Genomic DNA, 27,802 nt, shown 5'->3' with positions numbered 1-27,802 from the left:
TTTTTGGTGATGCAGAAAGGCTCTTTGAAAGCTGAAATGCAGGACATAGTGGGGATTGGGGAGAGTGATGACAGGCAAAGTCTGACAGAACTCCGGATTGTGAAGATTATTGGCGCAGGTGGAAGGAATGGAAAAATAACACCAGTTATTACACTTTGGAGTGTTTCAGGGTTGGGTTCTGTGGTGTGTGGAGATTGGGGCAATCTGAAGCATTAGATGTACCAGAGTCAGTGGGCTATAGATGAAGGCAAACCGTTACACACCTAAAAGTAGTGGAGCTGTTTCACAGCACATTAAGAGCTGCAGATTTGGTAGGCCAGAGGCCCTTGCAGTATAGCACGTGGCACTGCCAGCACCTGCCCCCTTCGTCCAGCCAGTGCTGCCTCCGCTGCAGAGCACGAGGAGAGAGCTGGTACAGAGCCTGATGACAGGCCAAAGATGTGGCTTGTTGAAGAAACTTGGGAGAGCTTGTTCAGATGATGAATATTGCTGACACTGCTGCCATCTGCTCTCAGAGCACTTGCAAACAAGGGGCAAAAAATTAGCTGAATAAAATGAGTCACTCTTGTCTGTTCTTCCTTATTAAGAATCCTAAAACTGCAGCTTGCCATCCAAGTGTAAGGAAAACAGATATTTGTTTCATTTAGCTATGCAGTGGTCCTCTTCATTGAAATCATCTAACTCATGTCACACAGAATAAAAACATTACTGGTAAGCTGCCAAAATAATATGACACTTGCAAAGTAATTTTAACCTCCACTGTTTTCTCTCACTAGTATGTTACCAACAAATTAAACCCCAGTATCTGTCCCTTTTCTGGGAGAACATGTGGTTTGGGAAGGTGACATGTTAGAAGCTCTCACAGGAGAAAAGGCTAGTCCCAGTCACTCGGAGGGGATACCAGAGCAGCAGTTAACTATGCAAAAACCATTAGGGTGAAACCACCTCTCTGTAAGTGCATGTGAATTGTAACTAATGCAGGGTAGCCAGCATGTACCAGTCATGCAAGCACTTCTTTCAGCTTTGGGTTTCTAGTGATATTACCACTGATTTAGCCTTTCCTGTCTCCTGCTTCAGCAGCTGAGGCTTGGGACCGTCCTGTTGAGGTCCCTGTAAATACCCACATTTGAAGCTTCATCTGAGCACTAAATATCTGCCTGATCCTGAGCTCCAGCTTTTGAAAAAGCAGGCTGGAATGTTTCACCTTTGTTTTCCAGATTACAGTACATAGCTGGAGGTAGCATCTCTCCAAGATTGTATTTAGCTGTGCGGTCCTTTTCATACTGCATACTCAACCCTGTAGGTCTGTTACAGACATGAAGTGAGAGCAGTGTATTTCCTATGGCTCGATCTCGAAGTCCTCTTTCAAAATGCTTGAACTGAAGAAAATCAATGTGTGCATGAAACACTTTGCAGTAGCTCCCTAGTTTACACAAGTTTGCTCTTCATCTCTGGGAGCATGTAGCCCTCAGCTAGTGAGCATTTTGTTGTACAAGAGAGAAAACTTGGAGACAGTTGTGCTGAAGGTGGTTTTTGAAACTGACTCTTTTGAACTTTATGAATTTTAACTGTGGTTCAGTTTTTAAATTCAGAGATTTTGGTAACAAGACTCTATGCTTTCAAGGCTCCATGCCTGATTTTATGCTGTAAATTGCAATATTTTGCAATTTGTAGTTTAATTTAGAAGGATCACCTACTTTCCTAAATACTTAAGTAATGTGGCAGGCTGTGGTTATTGATTCTCTTGGAATTTATTACAAGAAAGCTATATTCACTCTTTCCTCTTGGGAATGCCCCTCCTGAACTGCATGCTTGCTAGTGACAGCTTAGGCCCCTGATACATAACCAGAGACCTTGCCTAATATCCTTGCAACTACTTAGGGAATTTTTATTAAGTAAAAACATCATTAAAGTAGACAGAATGATGAAGTTTAATGAGCATCTTTCTCACTTGATATTGTTAGTTTTGCTGCTGCAGCAGCCATAGTACTCTCATTTGTTACTTCCAGTGGGGCAGGTGGAGAATGCGAGGAGATTTTGTTTATGTTTATATCTGCATACAAAGAAACATTTATGTTCATGAGATATATTTGCTTTGAAAAATATATACGAGTAAAGAAAGCAATTGGAAGTCTCTATCTGAGAGCTTTCAGTCTTGCATGTAATCTCCCCTTTCACTTTAACATAATGAGAAGGCTGCATGCAGTACTGTAGCTGCTAAGTCTACAAAGTCTCTTCAGTGTGTGAGCTGTGGTTATAATAACTAGCTTCTGACTGTTGCTGCAAACTGCAAACATCTCAAATATTTATTTGCACTCCAGATTTTATTCTTCAGCGGAGGTTTTGGCCTGTGAGCTGTGCGTAGTGTCCTTCTCAGAGCAGTACCAGCTCCGTAAACAGGTGACGTTTCAAATCTCAAGTGGGAAGGTGCTGCCGTGTGTTATCAGCACTTATCTCACAAAGCTGCCTTGAAACTATAGCCACAATCTGCCTCGGTATTCCTTGGTTTCTTTATGGAGACAATCTGCTGTGGCTAAGGGTCTGGTCATGCAAACAGTGATGTCAAGGTGCCATCTCCCAGCACATTACCATCCGTCAGCCGAGCAGCACAGTTGTCTGTGTGCATGTCACAAGCTGACCTCCACTGCTGAGGACGAGGTGCAAGTGTCTCTCCCTAACACAGCTGACTTTGCATTGATGCAGAGCAGGAGCATATACACAGTTTGGACAGCTTGGCTATGGCTACTTCTGTGGCTGCATCCTTCCAGTAGGTATTGAAATCATTAAAGGCTGTGTATACGAATTTCACATCTATTACAACCAAAGGGTTATAGGTTCTTGTGGAATTCAGATAGTTACTTCTCTGTGCAGATAAGCTCCATTAGTTTTTATCTTTTGCTTTTTTTTCCTGTGTTTTTTTTTCCCCCTTGGGAGCTATGGAAGTGGTGTCTGTTATTCTACCAAAAGTTCATTGAAAATTTTGAGTTCTCTTTTCCCGAGTGTAACAGAATGCAAATTCTGTCCCAGAGGCATTATCACAGTCATTATTGTATTTAAATGTTGTTGTGACACCATATGTCTCCTCATATTTGATGTATGCAAACACAAGAGAGAGACCCTGCGTGTGAAGGCTTGTATAATCCAAATACATCTGATCCTTGCTCTTTGCGTAGCAGACTCCTGTGATAGACTGTAAAGCACTCATCTTCAGTTGAGATAGCAATGTGCGCTGAAACTTCCTTGACATTTTGCCAGGAAAACCTAAGTAGATGTATTTGATTTGCTTATTTTAAACCCAGTAATTATTTTCCTGGATGAAACTTCGGTGCACATGATGATAGAAGTGGTTGGACATGAGGATAAATAAAAGGAATGTGAAATTTTCTATAGATGCCTTCAACTCATGTACATCTATTACTACTGGAGTATTTGCATGGGGCAAAGGGAATCACTGGAGCACCAATAGCACTGAACTTTGTGAGGAGCAAATATCAAAGAAATACCAAAAATCCGTCCAGGTACATTGGGATTCTTACATGCAGTGGCCACTGGATCTCATTTCACAGTCGAAAGGCGTTGCGCACGAAGACTTCAGCAGAACTCTGAAGTTCAATCAAAATTGTCAATATTCAGTTTCTGCACTTGGAAAGCATCTGTGTAGTCAGTAGAATCCCCACCACACCCTTTTGCTTCAGGAAAAGTTCACTACCAGAGCTCTGCCAGTTCACAAACTTTGAACATTTGCACTGAGAAAGGAAGAAATGAGAGGTGTAACAAATGCCAAAAGGGTCACCTGAGAGGGAAACTCACGTGAAGTTTCCAAACCAAAAAAAGGAGAGCTTAAAGCAACCTGTGCAGAAAAGAGGGTATGTAATAGCTGAGAACCACTAAAGCTATTTCAGTCCTCTCTGGGTTGGCACTAACAGGACAAAGGAGCTGTGAGGCAGCAGGATGTGGAAGACAGGACAGTGACAAGGGACTTCTGTTCCCATCTGTGAAGGGTTTTTGTGCTCAAATATGGTGGACCAGTGGATTCTCTGTTAATTCAGTGCTTAAAATCCCAAATGGGGACTTTGTTATTCTATGAAAAAGAGCCAAAAAACAGCTTGAATGTTAATTTAGTATTTAGCTAACTATTGGTGTTCACAGATTTGAGTATACATTTCTGCTTCTCTTTTGCTAACTTCTTGGAGTTACAAAATTATTGCTGACAGTGGTTCAAATGCTGCATTGCATATCATTGAGAACAAGATACTGCTTGTTCCCTGACATTTTCTACCCTGGATCAGTTTCTGATGGGACAAGCTCCTTGAATGTCACTTCTGTGCTCTTCTACAGTGATAGTATTTCCTAATACCAAACCATCTCCTTCCATATACTCCCTCCCTCAACTCACTTAATGCCTTCCAAAATAGGACAGTTACTTAGGATAGATGTTTGATTAGTATGCATACTGTGTACTTGGATAAAATACAGTCTTGTGCTGTTGGGGCTCTATCTCTTATGAAATAGAAGAAAAATATGACTATTGTAGCTAACATGAAGCATGTAGTTATCACAGAGGGTCAGGGCTCTCTGCATTCATCAGGAAATGGCATCTGATCCCTTGTTGACAGTAGGTGATGACACATAAAATTTCAGTAAGGTGAAGTAATGTCGTAGTTTACAGTTGTATTTTCCTTGAGCAAGGCTGTTTTAGCTACAGTACACCTTGACTGCAGCGTGCTTAGCAGCATGATGTAAATCTTCAGCTGCTGAGAAGGTGAAAGCTAGCACTTCCTCTCCAGCCCACCCTACAAGAAGTTCTAATCCCACTCCATGGTCTAGGAACCCCAGGGTTGAAGTATCTTCCAGATATAGCAAAATAAAGCTCAAAGCAGGTGGTAGCTTTTAACGTCCTGACGTATAATTAGAATAGTAAAGAATAGAATAAAGTCACAGAATCATGAAGGTTGGAAAAGACTTCCAAGATCACAGGTAATGGTGACTTGGGAAGACAAACACCATCACTCTGAACGTCCCCCCCTTCCTTCTTCCCCCAGCTTTATATGATGAACATGACCCCGTGTGGTCTGGAATATCTCTTGCATCAGCTGGGGTCTGCTGTCCCAGCTTTGTCTCCTCCCAACAACTTGTGCACCCCCAGCCCACTCGCTGGTGGGGTGGGGTGAGGAGCAGAAAAGGCCTTGGTTCTTTGCAAGCACTGCTTAGCAAAAACAAAAACATCTCTATTATCAACACTGTTTTCAGTGCAAATCCAAACCACAGCCCCATACCAGCTACTATAAAGAAAATTACCCCAACCAAAACCCGCAAAGCGCGTCTTCGAAAAGCACATTATGTCAATAAGGGAAGTTAAATTTGAGCTGTGTTTATTTTGGGTAGGTTTTTAATTTAGTTTAATCAGGATTACTCATAAATTATCTATCAATTACTATGTGATATTTAGCAAGATCCTCTCAGCCATGTAGTCTATTTAGCTTCACAGTGAATGCCAGTGTCTTAATTGTAGGATACTTTGTCAACATTTAATCAGTGGTACTTACTAATGTGGCATTGATGTGTTGGTAGCTGTCCCAGTGCTATCAATCATGTGTGAGCAGCAAAGGCTGCTGTGACACCATTGCTCTCTGTCACATTATCAAGCCCTTGGGTTTTCTGGTTAGGGATGATGCTCACTCTGCTCTAAGCAGGCACTCTATCTCTTCAGTTCAACCCAATTTTTATCATTGTCTACTTGAATACACATCCTTGCAGCCTTCCAAGCCTTAATCCCATAACTGCAGAATAAAGGTTGCTAGTTTCTTAAGGCAAAACTGATTGCTCCTTCACTGCTCCAAAGGCCTGCATTTACTGGTGTTACTACCCTGAAAAGTCACGAAAAACCGAATGTTAATGACTGCAGCGAGATCTAATAGAAAATTCAGTGTGTTGAGACAAAATAAAGATCTTACTTTTTTTATTTTTAGTAACTAGATGCATTGTTTAACGTGCTGCAGAGTAAAATCCTGTATCACAATTTTTTTTGTCTCATTTCCTTACAGTCTTTATGGCAGACACATGCAGGCAAACCCTGAACCTCCAAAGAAGAACAATGACAAGTCAAAGAAGATCAGCCGTAAGCCTCTGGCAGCCAAGAACAAATAAGTGCCTGGCTTCTGCCTCTGTTTTTATATCTTCTACATTGCTTTTGCATGTGCTTATAATATTCCCTCACATCTCCTGTTGCTTATAAGAAAGCAGAGACTAGAATTAAATGCAATTTACTATGTATACCGCTTTAGAAGGTACTGCTAGAGGGATACAAATTTATATATTCTCCTAATTATGGTCACATTTATGTACCCATTTAATACATCACTGTCGAACATATTTTAGCTTTTCTATTTATATGTATATTAATGTCCTCTCTTCACATGTGTCACATGCTGTTAATATCAGGGGGTTTACACCTATATTATATGATACTAAATTTCATATTATATTCCAATTGATTTTAATAAAGTTTTTAATTTGTATTGTTGTTTTGGTTTTTTTCAGTAGGACTTCTGAAATAGAAAATTCCTTGAGGAACATAATGTGTCCAGTTTCCTGTAAGGTGTTAATTTCCTCTGTAGGAATGTGGTAGCATTTTATCTGATACAAATTAGTAAAAATGCAAGGCATTTTGTTTAAAGAGTGAAAAATTTTAATCAGTTTCTTTTTTTTTTTAATGTTGCTGTATCTTGCTCTTTTTGCCTTGAAGGTTATTTTGAAATCAAAGAGTAGGGAAGGGGAGACAGGAAAGAAAAAAAAAAATTGTCTTTGTAAAGAGCTGCCAATTGCCAGCCCCAGTTTGGGGAAGAGAACTTTGTCATTGAAGAAACTGGTAATTCTGCCAATTTTTGAAGTGATTTTTTTTCTTTAGGCAGAAAACCCAAATAATGTGTTTAATCTCTGCTGAAAGTGCTTATATTGAAGAGCTATTCCAAATGGCTTTTGAAAATGCCACAGGTTCTATATTTATCTATACAAAGCTGGCACTGCAACCAAGCTCAGAAACTGCAAATTGTTCAACAGCTCAAATAGCTTCAGGTCTTACCAGTGGGAAAGGAAAACCTAAAAGCCAGTGATTTCCAAACAATTTTAGTCTTAGGAGAACAAAAGCTAATGAGGGAACTCAAGAAGCAAGAACAGATATTCATACCTAGATCGCTCGTGTTGGGACCTTCCTGCCCTTGATTTCCAGTTCCATGAATTTCATACCCGAGCAACCCATTGAGAGTCGGCTGCTATCCGGACAGCAAGCTGGGAAGCATGCCCAGACTGCCGAGACAGGCCTGTGGTGTTCAGTGGGAGAAGAAAAGGTTTTAAATATCTCATGCTAGAAGTGATACCTTCTGCAAAAGCCATTTTGTGTCTGAAGATTCTATTATCAGCACCATCCTCTCCAGCGCATTTAGGATTACCCCAGCGTTTAAGTAACATGGTTGCCTTAGTCTAGGAATAAATGTATTGACATATATTTTGCAACAGATTTTTTGAATTGGCAAGTGGGGCTAGGAAGTTGGCATCAAGCTTTAGACACATTTTAAGTGGTCTTCAGTACTTCAGAAGAATGAGGCAGTCTTGGTAGGCAGATGGAGAACAGTAAAAATGGTAGACTTGTCAGGAGCAGTCAATTCTATCTGTTGCAAGCTCTGCAGAGGATTTTCCAGACCTCTTAAGTGATTTGTCTAGGGAACAGGTCCAACTGAAACAGGCCCATGAAGGTGTTAGGTTGGTTGCATGCTAAGAATTCACAGCAAGAACTGGCCCCCATCTGGAATGCTCACAATTAAATCATCATCATCATGGCTGGGCTTCGCAAACAAAGATTTGGGAAGGGCTTTACCCACATTTGTTGCAAGCGCGTTGGTGGCTAAAAAGGCCAATACGAGACAGGCACGTCCGATTGCAAAAGGCACAGCAGAAAGACTCCTTAGGTGGTATATTCTGCAAGGCACGGTTCTTTCTGCGTTGTCTTTTCTCCTCAAGAGTGATCCTGCGTGCTTTCTCAAAAGCATCAGCAGCGTTATAGATGGTGTGTCTCCAAACCTCCCAATTGGAGGCCAGAGTAGACCAGTGATGAAGACCAATGTGGCCAAGGCTGAGATGTTTCAGGGAGTCCTTGTATCAGTGTTTACAGAGCCATAGTGCTGTCTGCTCTCTTATACGGATCTGAATCATGGGTCATCTACCACCACCACCTGCGTCTCCTAGAACACTTCCATCAGCGCTGTCTCCACACAATCCTAAACATTCACTGGTCGAATTATGTGACCAATACATCTGTTCTAGAATAAGCAGCAGTCACAAGTATTGAGGCCATGTTGCTGAGAACACAGCTGCGTTGGGCAGGGCACGTCTCCAGGATGAAGGACCACCACCTCCCTAAGATCTTGCTTTATGGTGAACTTGCCACTGGCTGCCACAAGAGAGGAGCCCCAAAGAGAAGATACAAGGACTCACAATTAAATGTTATGTAGGCATTAACACGTGAGGGGACCTAATGACAATAATAATTGTGCTACAAGAAGTCCTGATGAAATGACAGTGAAATGTCAGAAGATCCCCAAACTACTATTACAGATTTTTTTGGAAACAAAATAAATAGCAAGGGCACATTTATCAGGACAGGGTGAAGAGACTGTAGACTCTTCCCTGGCACTGAACACTACCCAGGCCCTCCCTCGAGGGTGGCACTGTCCTCAGGGTGGAGCCACTGCTCTCCTGACAGATCCTGCAGCCATGGCTAGACAGATTCTTTGAGGCTTGAGGATGTTTTACGTACGCTCACTTCCAGCTGAACTGGATTCACCCCTCTTCTGGAATCTCCTTGGGTATGCCCGGACATGGTTTTCTGTAAGTAGGGCAGCATTATGGCTTTCCTTTGACTTGAACAGAAATCCAGCCAGAGCTAAAGGCTCAGGTGGTATCTGAGACTGCGTCCATCACCTGCTGTGTCCTGGGGTTTGGAAAAAAAAAGAAGTTGCTACAGGGCTACAAGGGTTTCAAAACATGGAGTAGAGTCTCTAATGTAAAATTAAAAGCTTGTTGGGGAAGGCCTGATGATGTTATTGGTGGGAAGCTACAGCACTGCTTTAAAATAAGCTTATGATTTTCAAGCATTAGTCAGACTTCCATTAACTGCAGTTGCAAATTTTGAAAGTGTTGAAAGACTCATGCAATCTCTCCTCTGCAGGGTTTCGAAGTATTGATTGGAGCATTCCTGGGTGTTCATAGCAAAAAAATCCGCCCAACCTTCCCACTTCTTCCCTCATGAAGGAGGAAGAAACACAGTTTTGACAAGCAAAAGCAGGAATGAAGGGTCTGGGGAAGAGTAAGTGAAAGGCATAAAGATGTGAAGGATAAAAGAAATCCTAAAGGGAGAAGTATTATACTGAAGATGGTGGCAGATGGGGGAAAAAAGAAGTTTCTTGAAAAGAAAGATGAAAAAATAAGATAATGTTCTGAGAAGACGATGAAAAACTGCAATGCATAAAGCTTTACAAACAGAAAACAAAATGGGTAAGGAGTAGCTCTTCAGAGGCTCAGGACAGAATAAAAGACAAGGGGAAGAAAAGCAAACTTTGTGGGTTGTAACATGCTAAGGTCTTAGAGTTTTTGAAAAGGTACCAGCTTCTTAGAGCAAACTACACAACGGTTTTAATGTGTGATGATTTTATGTATCTGTTCTCTAAAGTCATTGCTTTTTTAATATTTAAAAACAATGTTTTATTTTACTGGGTCACAATTATTTCACCACTGAACTTCAAGGAAAGGAACTGCTGTTTTCTACTGTGGTGAACCAGTTAATGAGCACTGCAGCTCGTGATGGTCCCTTTGCTGGTCCCCATAGTCACTTCTCCAGAGGATCCATCAAAGTGAGGCCCCTTCCAGTGAGCCCTTGGGTGCTACCCCTAGGTGAGCATAGGTGTTGTGCCAGTGGGAGCACCAAGCTCTGGAAAGGCAACTCTGGTCTGTTGGTCAGTATTGTTTCACTGGCCTAGTTGACAATGAGATCCCTGGTCTCGGGGTGCCTTGAAAAGAACATTTTTGCCATCCTTCTTATGGTCACTTGTTCAGATGCCTCTTTGGGCCACCCTCTGATAAAGCCAACAGCTTGCCACTTCAAGGGGAGAAAATTATTCCTGTGAAGAGGAAATTTATTTTTTATAACTTTCCAGTATGTGGGAGCTCTTTGAAAGCAATTAAGCTGGTAATTCTCTGTTTTGATTTTGCACATGGTGAACTGGAAAGAGTATGGTGATTTTTTTTTGCATACAGTGCAATGCACTCTTACAGGGGAAACTTCTTTAAATTACCATAAGATGGATAGGATGTGCCTGTGCAAAGAGTGGCCTGGGAAATTAATTCTCCTTGCTAAGATAGACAAAATGGAACCAGAAAACCTGCATGTGCACACACCATCCACACTTTTCTTGTACTTACAGTACATTATTGCCTCCTGCAGTCCTCCTGATGGACAGGTAACAGTTAAAAACAAACAAACAAACAAACAAACAAACAAATCTCAGCTCTGGGAACATGGGCACTGCTGTTACTCGCTTTCCTATTTAAAAAAATATGTGAGGAACAGCACTGTGATTCTGAAGTTTTACCTTTTTATGATTGTTAGTCTGGGAATATGTTTCCAATGGAGTCCCTTTGCATCTTTATTTTGGTTTTAGTTAGGTCTTTCCTGTTAAGGAAATGACACTGTAGCATCTGTTCATCAGTTAGCTTCCAGCCTTACATCTGGCAAATCACACCAGCAGTATGGGCATTTCTCCTGAAATGGCAGCTTGTTTGGAGGTACGATCTGAGCCAGTGTGGCCCTTGCCTCTCCTCCCTCCAGCACTGCCTGTGCTCCCCATCCTCCTCCTCTGGGCTCTCCCCACTATGGTGCAGTGCATGGGGCTAGATCCTGGGCCCCTGGAGGATCTGAGGAGAGAGAGAAACCTTCCTCCTGTTATGCCAGACCCTCTGCTCCCAGGAAGCTGAGTGAAGTCAGGAGGCATTTCCAGCCCCGGCAGCACTTGGGTGTTCCACACTGGCTCATGGCTTGGTGCTGGTATGAAAGCTGGGAGGGCGAGTCTGTGCTGTCCCCACGCTTGCTGAGCAGCAGGAGCTCCAGAGATGGGTAATATTTCCAGTTTGAAGCGGGTGGTAACTGTTAATATCCTCATGACAACCAGGAGGAGTGAGATTGTCATCGGTTATATTAGTTGTTAATTTTGTAAATATTAACAATTTCTAGGATTATGGCACAGGATGTGAGCTGTCAACTTGCTTTATTTTCCTCCTACTCCTTCTTGTAATGACACATCTTTTATACTCCCAGATTCGTGCCATGTATTTGTTACTTTGCACTGACACCAGGGCTGGCAGATGTTCTGGGATGAAACCACGATAACTTCCCAGAAGTTAGATTTTCTTCCCCTCCTGGGTACTTTGTTTCCCCTGATCTAAGGAGAAGTAATTTGCCTGTAAAGAACAGTGATTTATAAATCTCTGTGGTTGGTTTACATCCAGTGCTGCTGCCAAAGCCGCTGCCATTGGCACAGCTGAGCTCCTGCTTCCCTTTCCAGTTCACCTGAGTGCCTCAGGCAAGTGCCGCCACTCCAGTCCCCCCTGGAGCAGTGGCTGAGTTACAGCTCACCAGGAACTGTATCCCTATTGTGAGAAAGCCCTTAAAACTGACATTTTTACCGTATATCTCAAGAGCAAAATTTTAACCGTATTTTTAGATCACAAAGCACGGTAATTGTGTGAGTGCCAGTCGCAGGAATCACTCCTGCAGCTTGGTGGGCATGTTCGGAGGCAGCTTTTGTGACAGTTTGAGGTCGGGGGGAAGCACTGGGGCAGGTGACTGTGCCAGGGTGCTCACTCCTCACCTCGGCTCCCTTGCTACTGGTGAGAGCTTCCCTGCCCGTTCTTCCCCACTCCTGTGCTGCCAGCAGCCCTGAATGTACAGCCAGTGCTCAGCCAAGCAGTGGTGAGCCCCAGGCTGCGTGTAGCTTCACAATTTTCCTGACATCCCAGTTATTCAGGATAATGTTTCAAATGGCCTAGTGCCAGGGCAGCCACCAGCGCAAGGATGAGTGGGGAGCATGGCTGTGGCTGACTGGGTGCCAACAGTGGGACAAGCTGCACCTTCCAGCCTGGAGTGATTAGTGCCTGCGGATGGCGCCATGCAAGTACTGGACTAAATACCCCTACTGTTTCAGTAATCCTTTAAATTGAATGCCTTCTGCCAGGGTGAGTGTCCTGCAGGCCCCCAGGGAAAGTCTCGCCCTCCGCCCGAGCCTGAGTGATGCTGTGCTGCTCGTGGTATTGCTAATCTTTGCTTTGCTAGTGTGGAAATTACAGCCTGGTAGCAGTGGATTTCCCAGTGGCACAGAGCTATTGCCAGGCAGAGCCTGAGGAGCAGGACACCTCCTGCCCTGGTGATTGCCCTTGCCATCCTCACCTGAAATTCCACACCCACGGGAACCACTGAGCTCGGTCAACAGTGCTTCCCAGGACTGAAGTGCCATGGAAAAAAGTCACTCCTAGGAACCACTTGTGGGGCAGCGCTCCAACAAGGACCAGCCAGAGGGGAGTAGAACCAAAGGGCTGCTCTGCAACCCAGAGCACCACTGGAGAAAGGGCAAGGCTGTAAATAAAGGCTATGGTTTGTGTTGGGTCATGGGTGGCTCAGGTTCTCAGTGGGAGAGTAGATTTTAGCTTAATACTGGACTATGTTTTCCCTCCAGCTGAGTGGTTTAGGATCTAACATCACAGCAGTGACACAGAGGACTGGTGATCTTGTCAACTGCCAGCTCAGAGGGGTAGGGTTTAGAAACGCTACTCTTGGTAGCCTGGTTTGAGCATCCTCAGCCACTTCTTATTTGCTCTTATATTGGTCTAGATATTTTATTTTAGATACTCAAACACACCTGGCATATGTGAGTTCCCAAGATCACAGAGAAATGAGCATCTGTGTTTGGAGCAGAAGAGAGCACTGATTTGGAGGCATGCGGTGCATGGGTACTTACTGGGATATGATTTTAGCAGCTACCATCCAGACTGTACAAAGTGACTTTCCTGTCTTCATTTCTGGTCATCATAAGCTCTTCAGAAGATCTCTGCTCTGCTGGTTGGTATCCAGACACACATTAAACACCTTGTAGATCAGGAATTCAATACTAATCCATTCTGAGGGCAAACATAAAAATCAAAGCTTTGATTTTAATCCTGGTACTTTGCTGATACCATGTGGACTTGGAGTCCAGCTGTCAGTGGCTCTCCAAACTGCCTGTGCAGCAACGGAGGATGCCTGGCAGCACCTTGGGATGCACTTTACGCCTGTGCCAGCAGTGGGGGCAAGAATACAGCTGGAGAGGCTAGGGAGGGAACACCAGAACAGATCCAAAATTAAGGCCTGAAATCCTTTTCATTCCCCGTGTTGCTGGTATAAAAACATGCCGAGACAGTTCCCAGTGAACACAACTGTCACCCCCAGGCTTGGCAGGGTGTCCCCAGGGAGGTTGCTGGTATTTCCTTTCCCCTCACTTTGCTTTTACATCAACTCTGCCAATTAAGAAACCAAATAATTCAGAGGCAGTCATGTGGCATCAAATGCTGCAGCAAGGGATAAAAATAACCCCAGAGCCTCAGGAAAAATTGCTCCAAGGGCTGCGCATCAAGCCAAGCTCTGTTGCAGTGTGTGTGAAGAGGATCACAGCCCTGGCTTGCCCCCCTTTGGGGGCAGCCAGACCTCCAGCAGCTGGCCTGGCTGTCCCTCCACACAGCTGGATTTGAGGGAGCAGGAAAGCTCATGAGGGCAGGCCCTGGCAGCGTTCCTCTTCTGCACCTCTTCATGGGAGAGGCCCCGAAGTCCCGTGGGGCCAGGAGTGCCAAGGCAGAGCAGGGAGGTTCACAGGGCCCCCAGACACTCAGTGCTCTGAAGCAGGGGCCTCGAGCCAGCTTCTCCATCCCCAAGGCAAGCACTGACCTAGAAGTGGGTTCATGAGCTGGGCATGGATTTGGACCTGTGGCTGATGGCTTTGCAAACAGGGAAACATGGAATAAAACTTAAAAACATCCTTTTTTTTTTTTTTCAGAAAGAAAACAGAAACAGCCAGGAAATAAATATTGAAAAATAATCTCTCCAAAATCCTTTAGATGAAAAAAACCATTGAGTTTGGGAGAAAAATGAAATTTCTTTGGAATAAATAAGGAACCAGGGAAGGCCAGGCCACCTGACATAGCTTCATAGCTAGACCCACACTCCTGCCAGGTACAGGCAGTAATGAAAAAAATAAAATAGTGCATCCAGTTCTGCATAGAAGTTTTCTGTTCTTGTAAACCAAATGAAATTAATCATTACATTTATCTACAGGGTGTTCTATAAAATCAATAAGTTCTAGCACTGCATAGCAATCAAAATATGACAAGGCACTTAAACTTTGCCAACTCAGTCCAATTAATTATAACTTCGTTAGAAAACAGTCATTTTTATAGAGTCAGTTGACTCTTCAAGGACTATAATATGAGCTTGATATAAGCTCATTGATTTTTTCTTTATGATTTCCAGTTGAAAGCAAACAGAGATCACTTGCTTTATAAAACTGTGAAAATATGTGTGTATTTAACATACCAATATTATTTATAAGCAGCAGCTAATATTTAAGTGCCTCTTGTACGCCTTGATAAAAGTGGTTCATGATTCAGCCCTCTCAGATGTTCAGAGGATGTTTTGCCACGTTATTGCTATCGTCATTTGTCTTTCCCTTCTGACGTGCAGTTTTTTATGCAGGAAAACTGTAGATGGGGCTTGTCAGAAAGGAGGAGGGCAGCCTGAATACCTATGAGGTGTCACTGGAAACTGAGCACCTCCGGACATTCCAGACGGGCTCTACCATCTTTTTACACAACAACCTAGCAGCTTAAAAGGCAGAAATGAGACCAAGGGATCCTGAGGAAAACAAGAGTGGAGGAGTAGGGTGTTAGACACTGCAGGTGTTTGGGGTTGGAGGAAGAGAAAAGCTTAGTCGGTGGTAAGGAATTTTCAGGGTAACAAGTAGAGGGAGAAAGGTTTGGTTTGAGGTAGGGATTGAGGGAGGAGAAGGACCCTGAGATTCACTGGGTGCTCATAAAACTCACAAACCCTCTGGAAAATGAAAAGACAAATACTGGAAAACATACACCAGGCATTGAATCCAGCTCCTCTCCAAAGAGTGCAGTTGGGGGCCACACGCTGATGGTTGCTGCTGTGAACATGTGGGTTTGAGAGGGGTGTTCCAATGCCATGTTGCCCCTCAGCCACCCCCTGCATCAAGCCATCCCAAACAGATAGGCCTGAGCCTGAGCCAGAGCCAAGCCTTGATGCTTCAACAGCGCAAATCAGAGCTGAAAACCATAAGTCACAGGTAAAGTGCCCCCATAAATGGCACCAGTGAGAACTCATGGTCAGTCCCAAGGGCACAGGGATTGCACATCCTGCACACAGGCCCAGGGAGCTGGTCAGGCTCAGCTCCCTGCCAGGGTTTACAGGAGGTTTGATTTCAGTCCCCAGGAGCATCCAGGCACCAAGAGGCAGACAATGATGCTTGGATCTAATGGGATTTCATACTTTTTGAGCTGATGTTCATGGGATTAACATGAGGCCACCCAGTCTGAATTCCTGCCTTCAATAGATGCATGAAAGAAATCAATTTAATCAGCAGGAAGGCACTGCTCTTAGGTCCTCAGAACTGGCAAACAGGTCTCCCAAATGAGTCAAGCTGTTGGCTCTGTGCCTGGCTGTGCCTGACTTCAACTTTCCTTGCCTCCCTTGACCCCATGTGGCTGAAAAGCTACCCTCTCAGAGGAGACAGTGGCTGAGTCTGGTGGCAGCATGGAGTGGGCTGCATTCGTCTGTGTATGCTGCAGAACAAACCTGGCCAAACAAGGTGGCTTCCTCCTGTCCTCTATCCCTGCACTAACCTCAGAAAACAGACTCCAGCATTTGAGTTAAAAAAGCAAATCTAAAAAACCAGATCTATCACCAGCAGCAAGAACACCAAGGTAAATCGCATCAGTGCCATATGTTTCTTAGGAACAGTCCTGACCATGCAGGCAGCTACGTTTGTAAGTGAAAAAAATCCCCCAGTAATGGCAAATGCTTGGGTTTTGCTGGTTTATTGTCATTAATAAGAGGCTTTTGATAAATATCTGAATCTGTGAGGGAAGGATGAGCCATGCTGCTTCTGTCCCATCAGTGCCCAGATCTTCCAAAAACTAAAGGAGAGTGTCCAGGGAATGAGGATCTGAGGTTTCAAAGAAAAAGATAAAAAACGAAGAGAAGACTGAGTTTTGTTTCCTTTCTAAAGCATAACTCTTGTTTTCAGTCATGGTGCATCAGATGCAGATGAAAACAGAAAATAAAGTTGCATTTCCAGAGTAGTTATTTGCAGCTCCATGGTGCACTACTCCTACTTTCTTGCCTTTCAAGGTAATGCAAGCACGAGGATGTCACTGGTACATGCTGGAGATTGCCACTGATCACCAGCAGACAAGGAAGGGATGAGGCACCCTGGCACCAGGCACAGGCCGTGTCTGCAAGCAGACGAATCCTCTGCCACGGTGAGAGAGCTGCAAAGGCCCGACACCAGCCAGGGTTGCTGCCATCTCCAGGGCATGGTCACCTGGGCTTGGCTCAGTGGGCAGAAGGACTTGGTGGCAAGAGCCACTTGTGTATTGCAGTATATAAAAGCCTTCACATCACTGTGAGCTCGAGTCTTCAGGGAGGCAAGTTATAACAAACACAGAGAAAAGCTGGTCTCAGACATAAACTGTTCCTTTCCCTCTTCCCATCGGTTTTGGATGCTGGAAGAGGTATAACAGGGTGAATACCTGAATGAGTCTCAAGCCAATTTTTTGATGGTCTTGAAATCAGCCAAGTTAATGGGAGTTCCTCAAACCAACAACAGGGGAGGGGAGGAAAAAGCTGTGACAAAAGAGGTGATTATCAGATGGCACCAGAGGAGCTCAGCCCAAGCTGGGGAGCTGCTCCAGAGCTGGTCCCTTCTCACAAACGTGGAGGCTTTCTTGGGATGAACGATTCACCCCTGCCAGGATTAAGTGCAAGCAGCATAATGGAGGATTCGGGGTCACCTGCTGCTCTCCTGGGGCTGAGGGTCAGTGCAGTAGCTGCTTCCCTACCCTCGACTGGGTCCCTGGTGTGGGCCAACCCTGTGCAAGGCCAGACCTGTAATTAGGCTGAGGGCAAACAAAGGAGAGGCTGGATGCAGTGGGTGATAGCGGTGAGAGAATATCCCCACCTGTGCAAAGCCTGTCCAGCAGCCTGGCTAAGCCCTGCTCCAAAAACCATCATCCTCAGGACAGCAGCAGTGAGCTGGGGGACAGTGGCACATGGGAAGCACTGCCCCGCTGGTGTGGCTGGCCAGGTTTGGTGTGTCCCCGCACAGGGAGGCTGCCCCTGCAAACACAGTGGCAAGAAATCCCTTACAAGAGTGAGTGACAGTAATTGGGAGTAATTGCAGCAATGCAGACATAGAGATGGCTTTTAGTAATTCACCACTTCCTATAATATAATATGAATAATCCCCCTCTAAAGTGATGGTTATGACTGCAGCCTCATTATTTTTTTTTCGCATTTTGCCTTAAACTGGTTGTAAACTGAGATAATCAGGTCCTGTGGGATTATTAAGAAGATAGCACATCTATTATACATCTCAAATAAGCCGTTTTCCTACCTTGTCTTTACTTAGTGTCATTTTCCTTTTATACACCCTATAAAAGAAGAAAATTAATGTCCTTTGTCACTCAGACCTCTTCTCCTGGTTACAGGTGCCTTGGCAGACATTTCCTACCAGGAAGGAAAATTAAATTTGGCCCAAATTCTAAACGCTTTCACAGAGATCACAGCTTCTGTCTCTAAGGTCTTGCAGTTTCCTCCGTTTGCTGGAACATGAGGTGACACTACAGGAGACAGAGGCAGGCATCAGCAGCTGGTGCAGGAGCTCAGGGTTACCTGGAATTTGGGGTGAAGAGTGACTGATGGCACCATGCAAGACCATTGTCCAGATATGAGCCTTCAGGACTATTTTGGGAGCAAAACTGCTGATGAAGCCCAAAGCACATTTGCTCTGCCTCATGCCTTATTTTTTTTTATCTGACAGGACTTCCTACCTTCCTCCTTCTCACCTCACAAGTTGTCTGGTGGCTGTTCCAGGAGGATGGAAGGTATATTTGTAACCTGTAGCATGAATGATCAAAAAATTCTAATGTGGTTGAGTAGGAAATGCTCATGTTGTGTTTCGCATAAGCCTCATGCAGTCAATATTTTCCATTTCAGCATAGCCAGCCAGCAGAGGAGGCTCAGCTGCCTTCAAGGCTGAACTCATCACATTGCTGAGAGACTTGAATCAGTGGCTGGTATTCACCCTGGCTTGAGAGTCAGGTGCTACCATCCCAAAAAAAATGGGTGTAGTAAACCCAGGGCAAAGGCTCAAGCTTCTTAAAGGAGTGGATGAAGGTGGAAGCACCTGATGGGAGTTACAAGATGTTATGAAGAGAAATAAAGTTTCAGGGCCAGGACAGGAAGTGGGTGCCCTGCTCAGGCTGCACCAGCAGTGCCCTGCCTGCCGCTGCCTCTGCGAGGACTCGGGGCTGAAGGCTCCTCAAAATGAAAAGTCCTCCATACACAGGGTCTGTGGCAAAAAGAAGTATTGCCACATTTCTGAAAGCCAGGCCTCTCACATGGGTATCTGGAAAGGGCTAATGGCACAACAGTGAGAATCCTCTGCCTTTATCTCACAGAACATGTCTCTCATGATTCCAAAAACCTGGTGGAGTTCTTGTGAACTTTCTTCCTGGACAAAGTATACTAAACTGCTTCTGAGTAGTACAAAATACTGAAATATGGTGTTCTGGTATATGTCCTGTATTCTTCTTTCTATCAGTCACAATGACCCTTTCAGGCAGCCTGGGAAGTGACTTCCCCTTCTGAGCATGCAGGTGGGCTATAGAAAATGTGAACACGTTGTAAGCAAACTTGGATGTGACCTGCCACTGCATTTCTGGGGTTACCATTAGGGTGCACACAGTAAACCAGGTGGGCTGTGGTGGGTGTGTGCAGCTCAGAAAGAAGGTGAATAATTCTGCAGAGCAGAGATTAGCACCTAAACCAAGGAACAGAGGTCAGAGCAGCACGATTAGAACATTTGAGACAAGGAAGGTTTAGATCTGGATTTTTTTAATTCTCTCTGGCCTTTCTAAAGAGTTTTTGGGGGAAATGGACAAACACATTATGCATTATGATGTATAGCATATGGAGAATCTTTGTTCTCTCATGCCTGTTGGGCACTGGAATGCCAGCACTGAAGTCCAGAAGAAATTCCTAATAACATTTTTATACTGGTGGTGAGCAGGTTTTCCTTCTGCAGCCAAGCCCTATCAGTGAGCAGAGAGCCTTCTGCCAGGCAGGTCTTGGTGTCTTTTCTTCCCCCCCTTCCCCTCTGGAGCTGGCCACAGGACTTGGGTGACTGTGAATCTTTGAATGGGATTCAGCATGGAGCAGTGCTCTGCTTCAGGATCTCTCATCCTAAACAGAAAGTCTACATCCATCCTGAACTTACAGGGAAAATCTGCCCCTCTGTAGAGTCCAGAAACTTGCCTCTAAACAGAAATCTAGGCACCATCTCTAGAAACAACCTAGCCTATTCATATGATGGATTAAAAAAGGAATTTTCTGTCTAGCAAGCTCAAATAACTTTGTATCTGTCATGCTGGAAATAGCTCCCAGATATTTCCAAAAGCTCACTCATCATGCAGACTCCTTCTATACCACTATATAATCCTTTTAATTATCCTCTGCGGGATGACTTGCCTGCCATGACACAAACCTGTTCAACTCAACCACTATGGATGTAATAGCACTTTCTTGGGCACTCTTCAGAAATCCCACCAGTGCCTAGCTGGATTTCTCTATTTATAGGACCTGCGGGCACAGGCTGGTGGCTCTGATCGAACCTTGCCAAAGCTAGGGGCTTGGGCACCCCTAATCAGTCCTAAAATACAGTTTTTACAGTTGTCTCACTCCCTGCATGGTTTTGGCATCCTGATTTCAAATAAAGTTGCTAATTTCTGGAACAAAATGACAAAGACTTTTTCACAAGCAAGCTACCAAAAGCAACTTCTTTGATTACTAAATAAGGCAAGAACTGAATCAGCTTCATTTCCTTGCAGCATTTTTGGTATTCTGTTGGTGTTTCTAAGATTTCTCATCTCCTTATACACTGAGACATTCATCTTCAGTTACAGTCAAAACCCACAGGTTTGCAGAAAAGTCAAAAATTTGTCCTCATCTGCTGCCTGTGATGTAGTCAAATGTTTCAACCTAGCAGCTCCAAAATATCTCATCCCTTTTGCAGTGTTTGCTCAAGTATGTCCACTTCTCCCCAGTTCTTTGCTCTTCTCATGGTGTTTCTCAGCCAATGGCTGTGTTTGAAGAGGGCTTCACTGAGCACTTGCAACGTTACAAACATCAGAAGCCTTCGAGATGCTCTGTGAAGAGGCTTTAAACAACAGTGCAGCTGTAAGAAAAAAGTGGGAGCAAAAGTAACATCAGCATGGCAGACCAACCTGGTACTCCTCACAGAAACACATCAACAAAAACAGGAGGGATGATGGAATATCAGGTCAAACACAGAGCTACAAGATAGTGCCAGTGGGAGAAACACAGAGACAAATACATTTTTCAGAGGGAAGAAAAAAAAAAGAGACATTCTAATTCTGTGCAAAATTCTGAAGTGGAATATACCTTCTAGCTGTTGATTGTTTTTCCCGAGCTGCTGAACAGAATAATTCTTATGGAAAAACACAGCAAAGATGTGAAGAAAAACATATTAGGAAATCAGAATACATTTGTCAATCTAAATCACTGAGCTTTAAAAAATTACGAGATACAAATGGCATCAGTAGCATTATCTGCACACACGTGCTCAAGGACCAGATCCTTGGGGTGCCAGGGAAAGGTATGAGAAGGTAGGGAGGCATTTCAGGGTGTGATGGCTCTTGCTTCTGGTGCCAATCCTGCTCTGAATGCTGCAGCACAGACCTGCCAGCCAGCAGCTGCCTCCTCCCTGGAGAAGCAGAGCATCCCTCTGGCCCTGCTGAGCTCCTGTCGATGTGCTTCAGTTCTGGCTTGGGAAGGAAAATGCCAAATCACGCCCCACTTGAGGGAGCAGGCCCCTTGTACAGGGAAGAGTTTGCTCACTTCTATAGTCCTTGTCGCTGGAGAAGACCTGAATTAGAGGGATTTTTTTTCAGTCTGTCTGCCCAAGGACTTTCAGCAATAAGCAGTTAGTGTATCCAAATCACGCTCCCAAACCAACCAACGTTTAGCTCAGGTGTCCTTTTGGGGCATTAGTTGCGTGCAGACACATTTATATTTCTATATTTATGCATTTCTATCACACACTCAGAGCTTCCCCGGCTGCTCTTATATGGTACAAATCCTGTCTGTTTGCCTGAGCTTGGCCCTGGCAGGAAGAAGAAAATCACCCTCATTCAGTTGCAGTCACACAGTACTTTTGGGGAGACAAAATTGCAGTTCCAGTGAGCTTCCTTAATCTAACAGAAACAAATACCACTTCTAGACATTGTCCTCCCTCCTACCTGACTCTGACAGGTTTGTGACTGTATCCCCGACTGACTCTGATCTGGACTGACAGGCACACTTTTTAGCTGTAAAAGAGAATACATTTCATTCATATAAAAAATGTATAGCACCTGAGTAGGAAGTGCATTGTGTATTCCTGTGAACTGGAAAGAAATGCAGGCATTGTTGGCTCCAAAATCCCTTGGGTAATTAAACATTATTCCAGAGCTGTTTGAACAACAGATGCCCTGAATTAACTGCATCAATTAGAAATCAATTTTGTGTTACTGGCCTGGACACTGCCAGCAGCCGGAGTTCTGTGTTTTGGGTTAACTGCAGCTGGGCAGAAGACTAAACCAATTTAGGTAGGCAATGAGATGGCTAGTGTAAACAGGGTGCTGGTGCTGTCTGACACTACATCCAGCACCATTCCTGGAGGAGTTTACTTTGATATAAGGATTTCTTTCCAAATCAAGCATCCCTAAAGCCTGACCAGAGGCTGGGGTAAGAAGCAGTAATGCACTGCATGTTTTACCAGCTACAGTGTAATTCAGCCCAGCTTGAGCATGCTCTTCCCATTATCCCTTTTCATGTAGCAAAGGGGCAGTTCTACCTGGCACTATGGTAGGCCAAAATCCCCTTTGCAGCAGGCAAAGGAACTGCCTGTTCCCTTTCTCCTAGAGCAGCTAGGAAATTGTGTATCTCCAGAAAAAAAATTTCTTAAAATACATTTTCCTTTTGGAAAAAGGCTGTTGCTGAAATTTTTTTAAAGACTGTGGATCTGCTCACCTTCAGAGTGTAACTGCTGATCCTTTGGCCAGACAGACACTGGATGCTGCCAGGCTGCAGACAAGCATGCCCCTTGTAGACCAAACTCAGCACTGCTTTAGTGGCCTCGCTACCTGAGGAACTGGCGGCTAAGCTGCTTTTTCTGTGGGTCCTACATCCAGCTGAGCACTCTGCTTTCCTGGCACAAGTGGGCAGCCTCATCCTTCTCAATTTTGTGAGCCATGAGAGCCTCAAAACAGCATTCTCTTTAAAGGGGAGCAGTCAAGGAGAACTATGCTAATTATCTTGGGTAGAGGATCCTTTAGTTCCTTGCCAGTTTTTATCAAAGCATAAAAAGCAATTATTAAAATTAATGCAATTTACCATGTGTTCTACTTCTAGCAAAGCTATTTTTGGCAAGGGTTTCCATCTGTCCCATTCAGCAAGATCAGCCACAGACTTTTGCTCTCTATTCCACTTTCCAGAGTTCTCATGTGGAGCTAGGCAAACACATGCTTTGTTGCAGAGTCAAGTACCTCCCCTGCAGCGTCTACCTTACCTGAAAATTGTTATCACCTGATGGTGAGTGTCCTTGGCATGACACTTATACTTCTTTCCCTATTGCTATCTGCTGGCACTGGGGATGAGGAAATGCTGCACCCTCTGCCTTGAGCAGGTGTCCAGTGGGAATGGTTGTGAGGCCAAGTGTCAGATTTGTCAGCGCGGTGTCAAAAACCAGCTTTTGTCTGTATTTTTCACTGTTCTATAGCCTATCTGACTTGGAGCAATTAGAAAGTAATTCATTTACATTGTCATACAAATGAAGACAAAGAGAGCAAGGAGAATGCATTTGTAGGGAATAAAGACCTGACTCCAGGATAGTGTTTACGGGCCCACAGATATTCAAAGTGTTCTCACAGGAGACTGGAAACCTGGCACAAACCCCTGTATAAACAGGAACACAGAAGGTGTGATCATCCAGAGTGAAGACAAACGAATCTTCCAGGTGACCGGAGTGCTGGGGGCAGTTTTGCATTTGCTGTCCCCTCGCAATCCTCTGGCAGCAGCATCCTCTGCACTGAGACCTCGCGCTTATACAAGTGAAAAAGAACCGCGCAAAGGAAACAGCAAGGGCAGCTCAGTCTATCCTTTGCGCCACTCATCTGAAGTTGGGTGGAAAAAGAAAGTCGGGCAGATGAAAGAGTCTAGTCTAACATGACTAGTCATGCTATTCTAACATGAATAGTCGTACAACAAATATGACACGCTGAAGTCATAGAGGTGAGGCAGTTTATTTTCACTGGAAAATAATTAAAAAAAAAAAAAAAAGGTATTTTTACCTGTCCAGTGAGTACAGCAAGAGGAAGGGAAACCCGGATGTGATGCTATCCCTGAGATACCTACTTGCTGACTTCAGACTAACTATTTATTAGCACTTCAAAATGAGGAAAGTTGTAGTAGATTGAGTGAGGAGGTGTGATAAGGACATAATTAAGAATGGAAACCTAATAAAAGATACATGTTAAATGCCAAATAAATGCCTGCCCAGCAAAAAAAAAAAAATTAATCTGGGATGTAATCCCTAAAGAGATGGTTAAATACATAGAGACTCTAACTCAAAGTCTTTAGACTTGGTCTGGCTGGTGGCTGGATCCCACAGTGACCATGCTTGGCAGCACAACAGCATATTGCTTTCTGCTTGCTGTACTTCCTGAATAAAGGAACCTGAGTGACAAACTTGGTAGTACAAATTTGGTTTTAGCTTAAAGCCATTAATATCCCTACCTGATTGGAGACAAATGTTGGAGGAGCACTTACCAGACAAGTCATCTGAAGAATTTGCTCAAAGCTGCCTGGAAGTTACTGTCATTCACCTTTGCTGCAGCACTGCTCCCTGTGCCAAAGTACAGAGATTCCTCCTGCAGACATATTCTCTGCGCTGTGTTATGTCTGGTTCAAAATTAGTTCTCAAAATAATGCCTAAGTAAGTTTTTCTCAACATATTATCACTGCAACATTATGGCTAGAAATGCTGCTTTCCAGAAATTACATTCCCCTTTTTAACCCAGGTTCGCAACAGTCTCTCAGTTAGACGGTCTAACCTGTTCATAGGCACTGCCCTCTCCTCGGATATCTCCTTCTGGTTCCTTTCAGCATTGCAGGGAGAAGCGGCATTTATCAGGATGCAAATTCTTTCCGCTTCATTTTCTCTCTCAGGCATTAAAATCCATAAAAGATTCTTTCCTCTTTTAGATATTTAAAGACTGTCATTAGTGATTTGAAGTTAATTAAACAGAAGATTCCAGGTTAAATTCCATTCTCACAGCAGTGAAACTGTAATGTAAGTTCAATGAGCTTCACTGTGTAGCAGCACAGGAGTGAGGGCTCCTTCCAGGCCAATGGAGTCGCTCATGTCAAGTGCAAACTGCATTTGACACTCTTATCAATTAACTCAGTAGAGTAACTCCATATGCATGTCAGTGATTGAGATTATTTTCATGGCATATTGGGATATCCTGCTCTTTTGGGTTACATTTAAACAGTAAAACACAAAATAGCAGGTTGCTGAATTGTGATAGTCACAGCTTTTAGTGTTCTGATTTCTGAAAAGCATACAGGTTTCTATTTTACATTTGTATGTACACATGTGCATGGGCATATGTGTGTCTCTCCATATTGAAAACATATGTGTCTCAATACATGAAAGGAATATTCTATCCAAGATTTTATCTTCCTGGAGATTAGAAAATCTGAGTCCCCAAGTGGTAGACGTGCTCTCTAGCCAGCCGCATTCCATTTCTCACTTGATGCAGTTTGGATTTGTGCAGTAATCATGCATACTAGAGTTTTAATGCTGCATAGAAAGAATATAAGCAGTCTAGCTGAAAATGTATGCATTGCATAAAAACATGCATATCTCAGGAGGTGGTAAATACTTCAGTTTTTTCTCTGCGATCTGCATCCTTTACTTATTATTATTGCTCAATGCATACATGTAAGTTAAAATAACAAATACCAAACCCAAAGTTACATCCAGTACAGGATAGCCTATTAATAATGGCACTGGCAATACATTATGCTGGGAAACCTACACAATGGTTCCTCTGCTTGACTGTATCTCTACAATCCTGCGAGGAAATGTCCTGGTCCCTCCCTCATTGTGGAAGCATAATCAGTCCCTTTGGGGAGGAGAGCACTCCCTGTGATTTGAAACTCTGTTGCAGCAAACTGATTTTAGCAAACTGGGTGAACAGAACTGAAATTGGATACCAAGAATGTAATGCAAATAGCAAACCCAATTCTGATCTCAGATGCATTAGTTAACATCTCATTTTACAACTTACTTCAATGAAGTCATGCCTAATTTGTGATGGATCAGACCTGCAGAATAATATTGCAACATGCCTTTTTTAACAATACAAGGCCAACTTTCACAAAATTCTGAGCACAGTTGCTTACCATAATAATCAAAAGCTCAGCATCTTGCAGAATCACACGAAAGTCCACTGTATGCCATCTTGTTGTAGGGAAGATTGTTTGGGATCAAAGGGTCTCCTGCTTTAACTAATGAACAGATAGGAAGAAAAATTAATGATCAGAAGTTATTGCAACTTGCAAAGTAAATTACACCATTAACTACTCCAGAAATCAATAATCAGGCACAAAAAGAAATTCAGTTGGGGGATGACAGAAGAAAGAATAAATCTCTTGGGCATCTTGCCACTCCGGGGATTTTAATTTTGAGTTTTCCACTCCCAGCTATCCATTCTTATTGCCCATCCATCAACTTCCTGATGAATATAAAGGACTCCAGTATGAAATGCCAGAAGATTGCTGGGTTGGTAGAACAACGGAAAGGGAGTCTTTCAGGTTTGGAGGAGGAAGGGTAAATCGCAGATGACAGTCTAGAAAAGCTTGTCTCTGCTCTTCCTTTTTGCCCCTAACATCTCTCTTTAATAGCATTGGCAGTCTAATAACCGTTTCAAAGGTAACCAAAATCATTCTCATGGGCAAATCATCTTGAAATCTCTTCCTGATTGACTCTAACTACTGACATAATTTTTAATAGAAGTGCAACATGATAAATGCCTTTGCTTATTGGTATAGTTTTAAGCAGGGACAAAGTGGTTGTTTAATCTTACTCCCATGTTAGAGGCATTTATCTTCCGCCCTTTTGTATTTACTATTTACATCTTCATAAGAATGCCGACATTGTAGCCTTCACTATTAGCAATACTCCTTGATTTAATAGCAGTTAGGAATATCTCTATATTTTGGGCTTTATTAATGACCAGTGTGTGTTCTTCTGTGTGCCTGCTTATGACAGGTTATCTGCTATAGATTTTGATCAGAAAGGAGTTAAAAACAGGGGGGATCGAGCAGAAAGACTACATGGAAAACATTGCCACCACTGCTGTGGTTACATAGGCAGTTGCAGAAGCCAAGACTTCTACATTAAAAGAGGGTAATGAATTAAAATTCCTATCCTACAGGAAGGGAAAGATGGGGTGTGTAGAGAAAAAAGGTGTTTTCAGCTGAACTAGACTGTGAGCTGGACCCTGCTGCAAGCAGATACTCTCATGGTGTCTGGGGGCACTTTCTGTGAAGAAAGCTGAGTGGGAGTGCTGTGTAAAAAACCCTTATTGTTGGAAACCCAGTTCCTGAAATGCAGTGCACTTATTGGCATATTGAGGCTATTTATGGAGGAGGAATTTACTGGTTGGTGCAAGCATTGCTCAGTTACACCTCCATAGCACCATGGCTCTTAGAAACCTATCCAGAAACTCTCCAAATCCCAGCTCCTCCTGCAAAGGAAAGTGTGAACCTGCCACTTGGAAGGGGAGACCAATCAGAAAAAGATCTCAGTGAGAGCAGCTTTGTCCAGAGAGCATGAAACTCACCCCAGGTACCCCAGCTCTAGCACTTCCATGCCATCACTGGTGCAAGAGCAATCAACTGGTCAGGCACCACTGGGGTTGGAGAAGTCCTGTCATCATGATCAAAAATACCGCCAAGGTTGACTGTACACTTTCCCATGCACCACAGCTTTGTATTTGCCACCACTGATCACGGCTCTGGAGCAATGGAATAGAGAGAAGACAGAGAGCAGCAGGCTTGCAGATGCATGGAAAAGAAGAAACCTGAAAGAACAATCTTTTATGCTTGCAACTAGTGTTTTAATCTTTGGAATAAACAGGGGCACTTGCAATTATGAGCATCTTTTATGGTAAATTACTGCTATTTATGTTGGCAATTACCAAGTGTCATACATGATTATTTTATATTCTTAAACTTTGTCAGCTGAATGTGTAATCTTTAGCTCCCTATGTGTTTAAGACTTATTTTTACACACACAGTTAC

At 43.7% G+C, this 27,802-nt stretch overlaps 1 protein-coding gene across 3 annotated transcripts in view; it reads left to right on the top strand.

The window, feature by feature from the left end:
- The window catches only part of RSU1 (Ras suppressor protein 1), a 104,795-nt gene extending 98,277 nt beyond the window's left edge, over nt 1–6,518 (top strand). For 2 of the 3 annotated variants that reach the window (XM_017817198.1, XM_017817199.1), the window contains exon 9: nt 6,045–6,518. In XM_017817198.1, coding sequence (XP_017672687.1) covers nt 6,045–6,147 — 103 coding nt within the window. In that variant the 3' untranslated portion in view covers nt 6,148–6,518. The remainder of the gene's footprint in view (nt 1–6,044) is intronic. The other variant, XR_001875178.1, reaches the window with a different exon arrangement.
- Nucleotides 6,519–27,802: the final 21,284 nt, after the last annotated feature.

The sequence above is a fragment of the Lepidothrix coronata genome, unplaced genomic scaffold (genome assembly GCF_001604755.1).
Source record: "Lepidothrix coronata isolate B3197 unplaced genomic scaffold, Lepidothrix_coronata-1.0 Scaffold59, whole genome shotgun sequence".
Lineage (NCBI taxonomy): Eukaryota > Metazoa > Chordata > Aves > Passeriformes > Pipridae > Lepidothrix > Lepidothrix coronata.
This window is presented reverse-complemented; position numbering and strand designations above follow the sequence as displayed.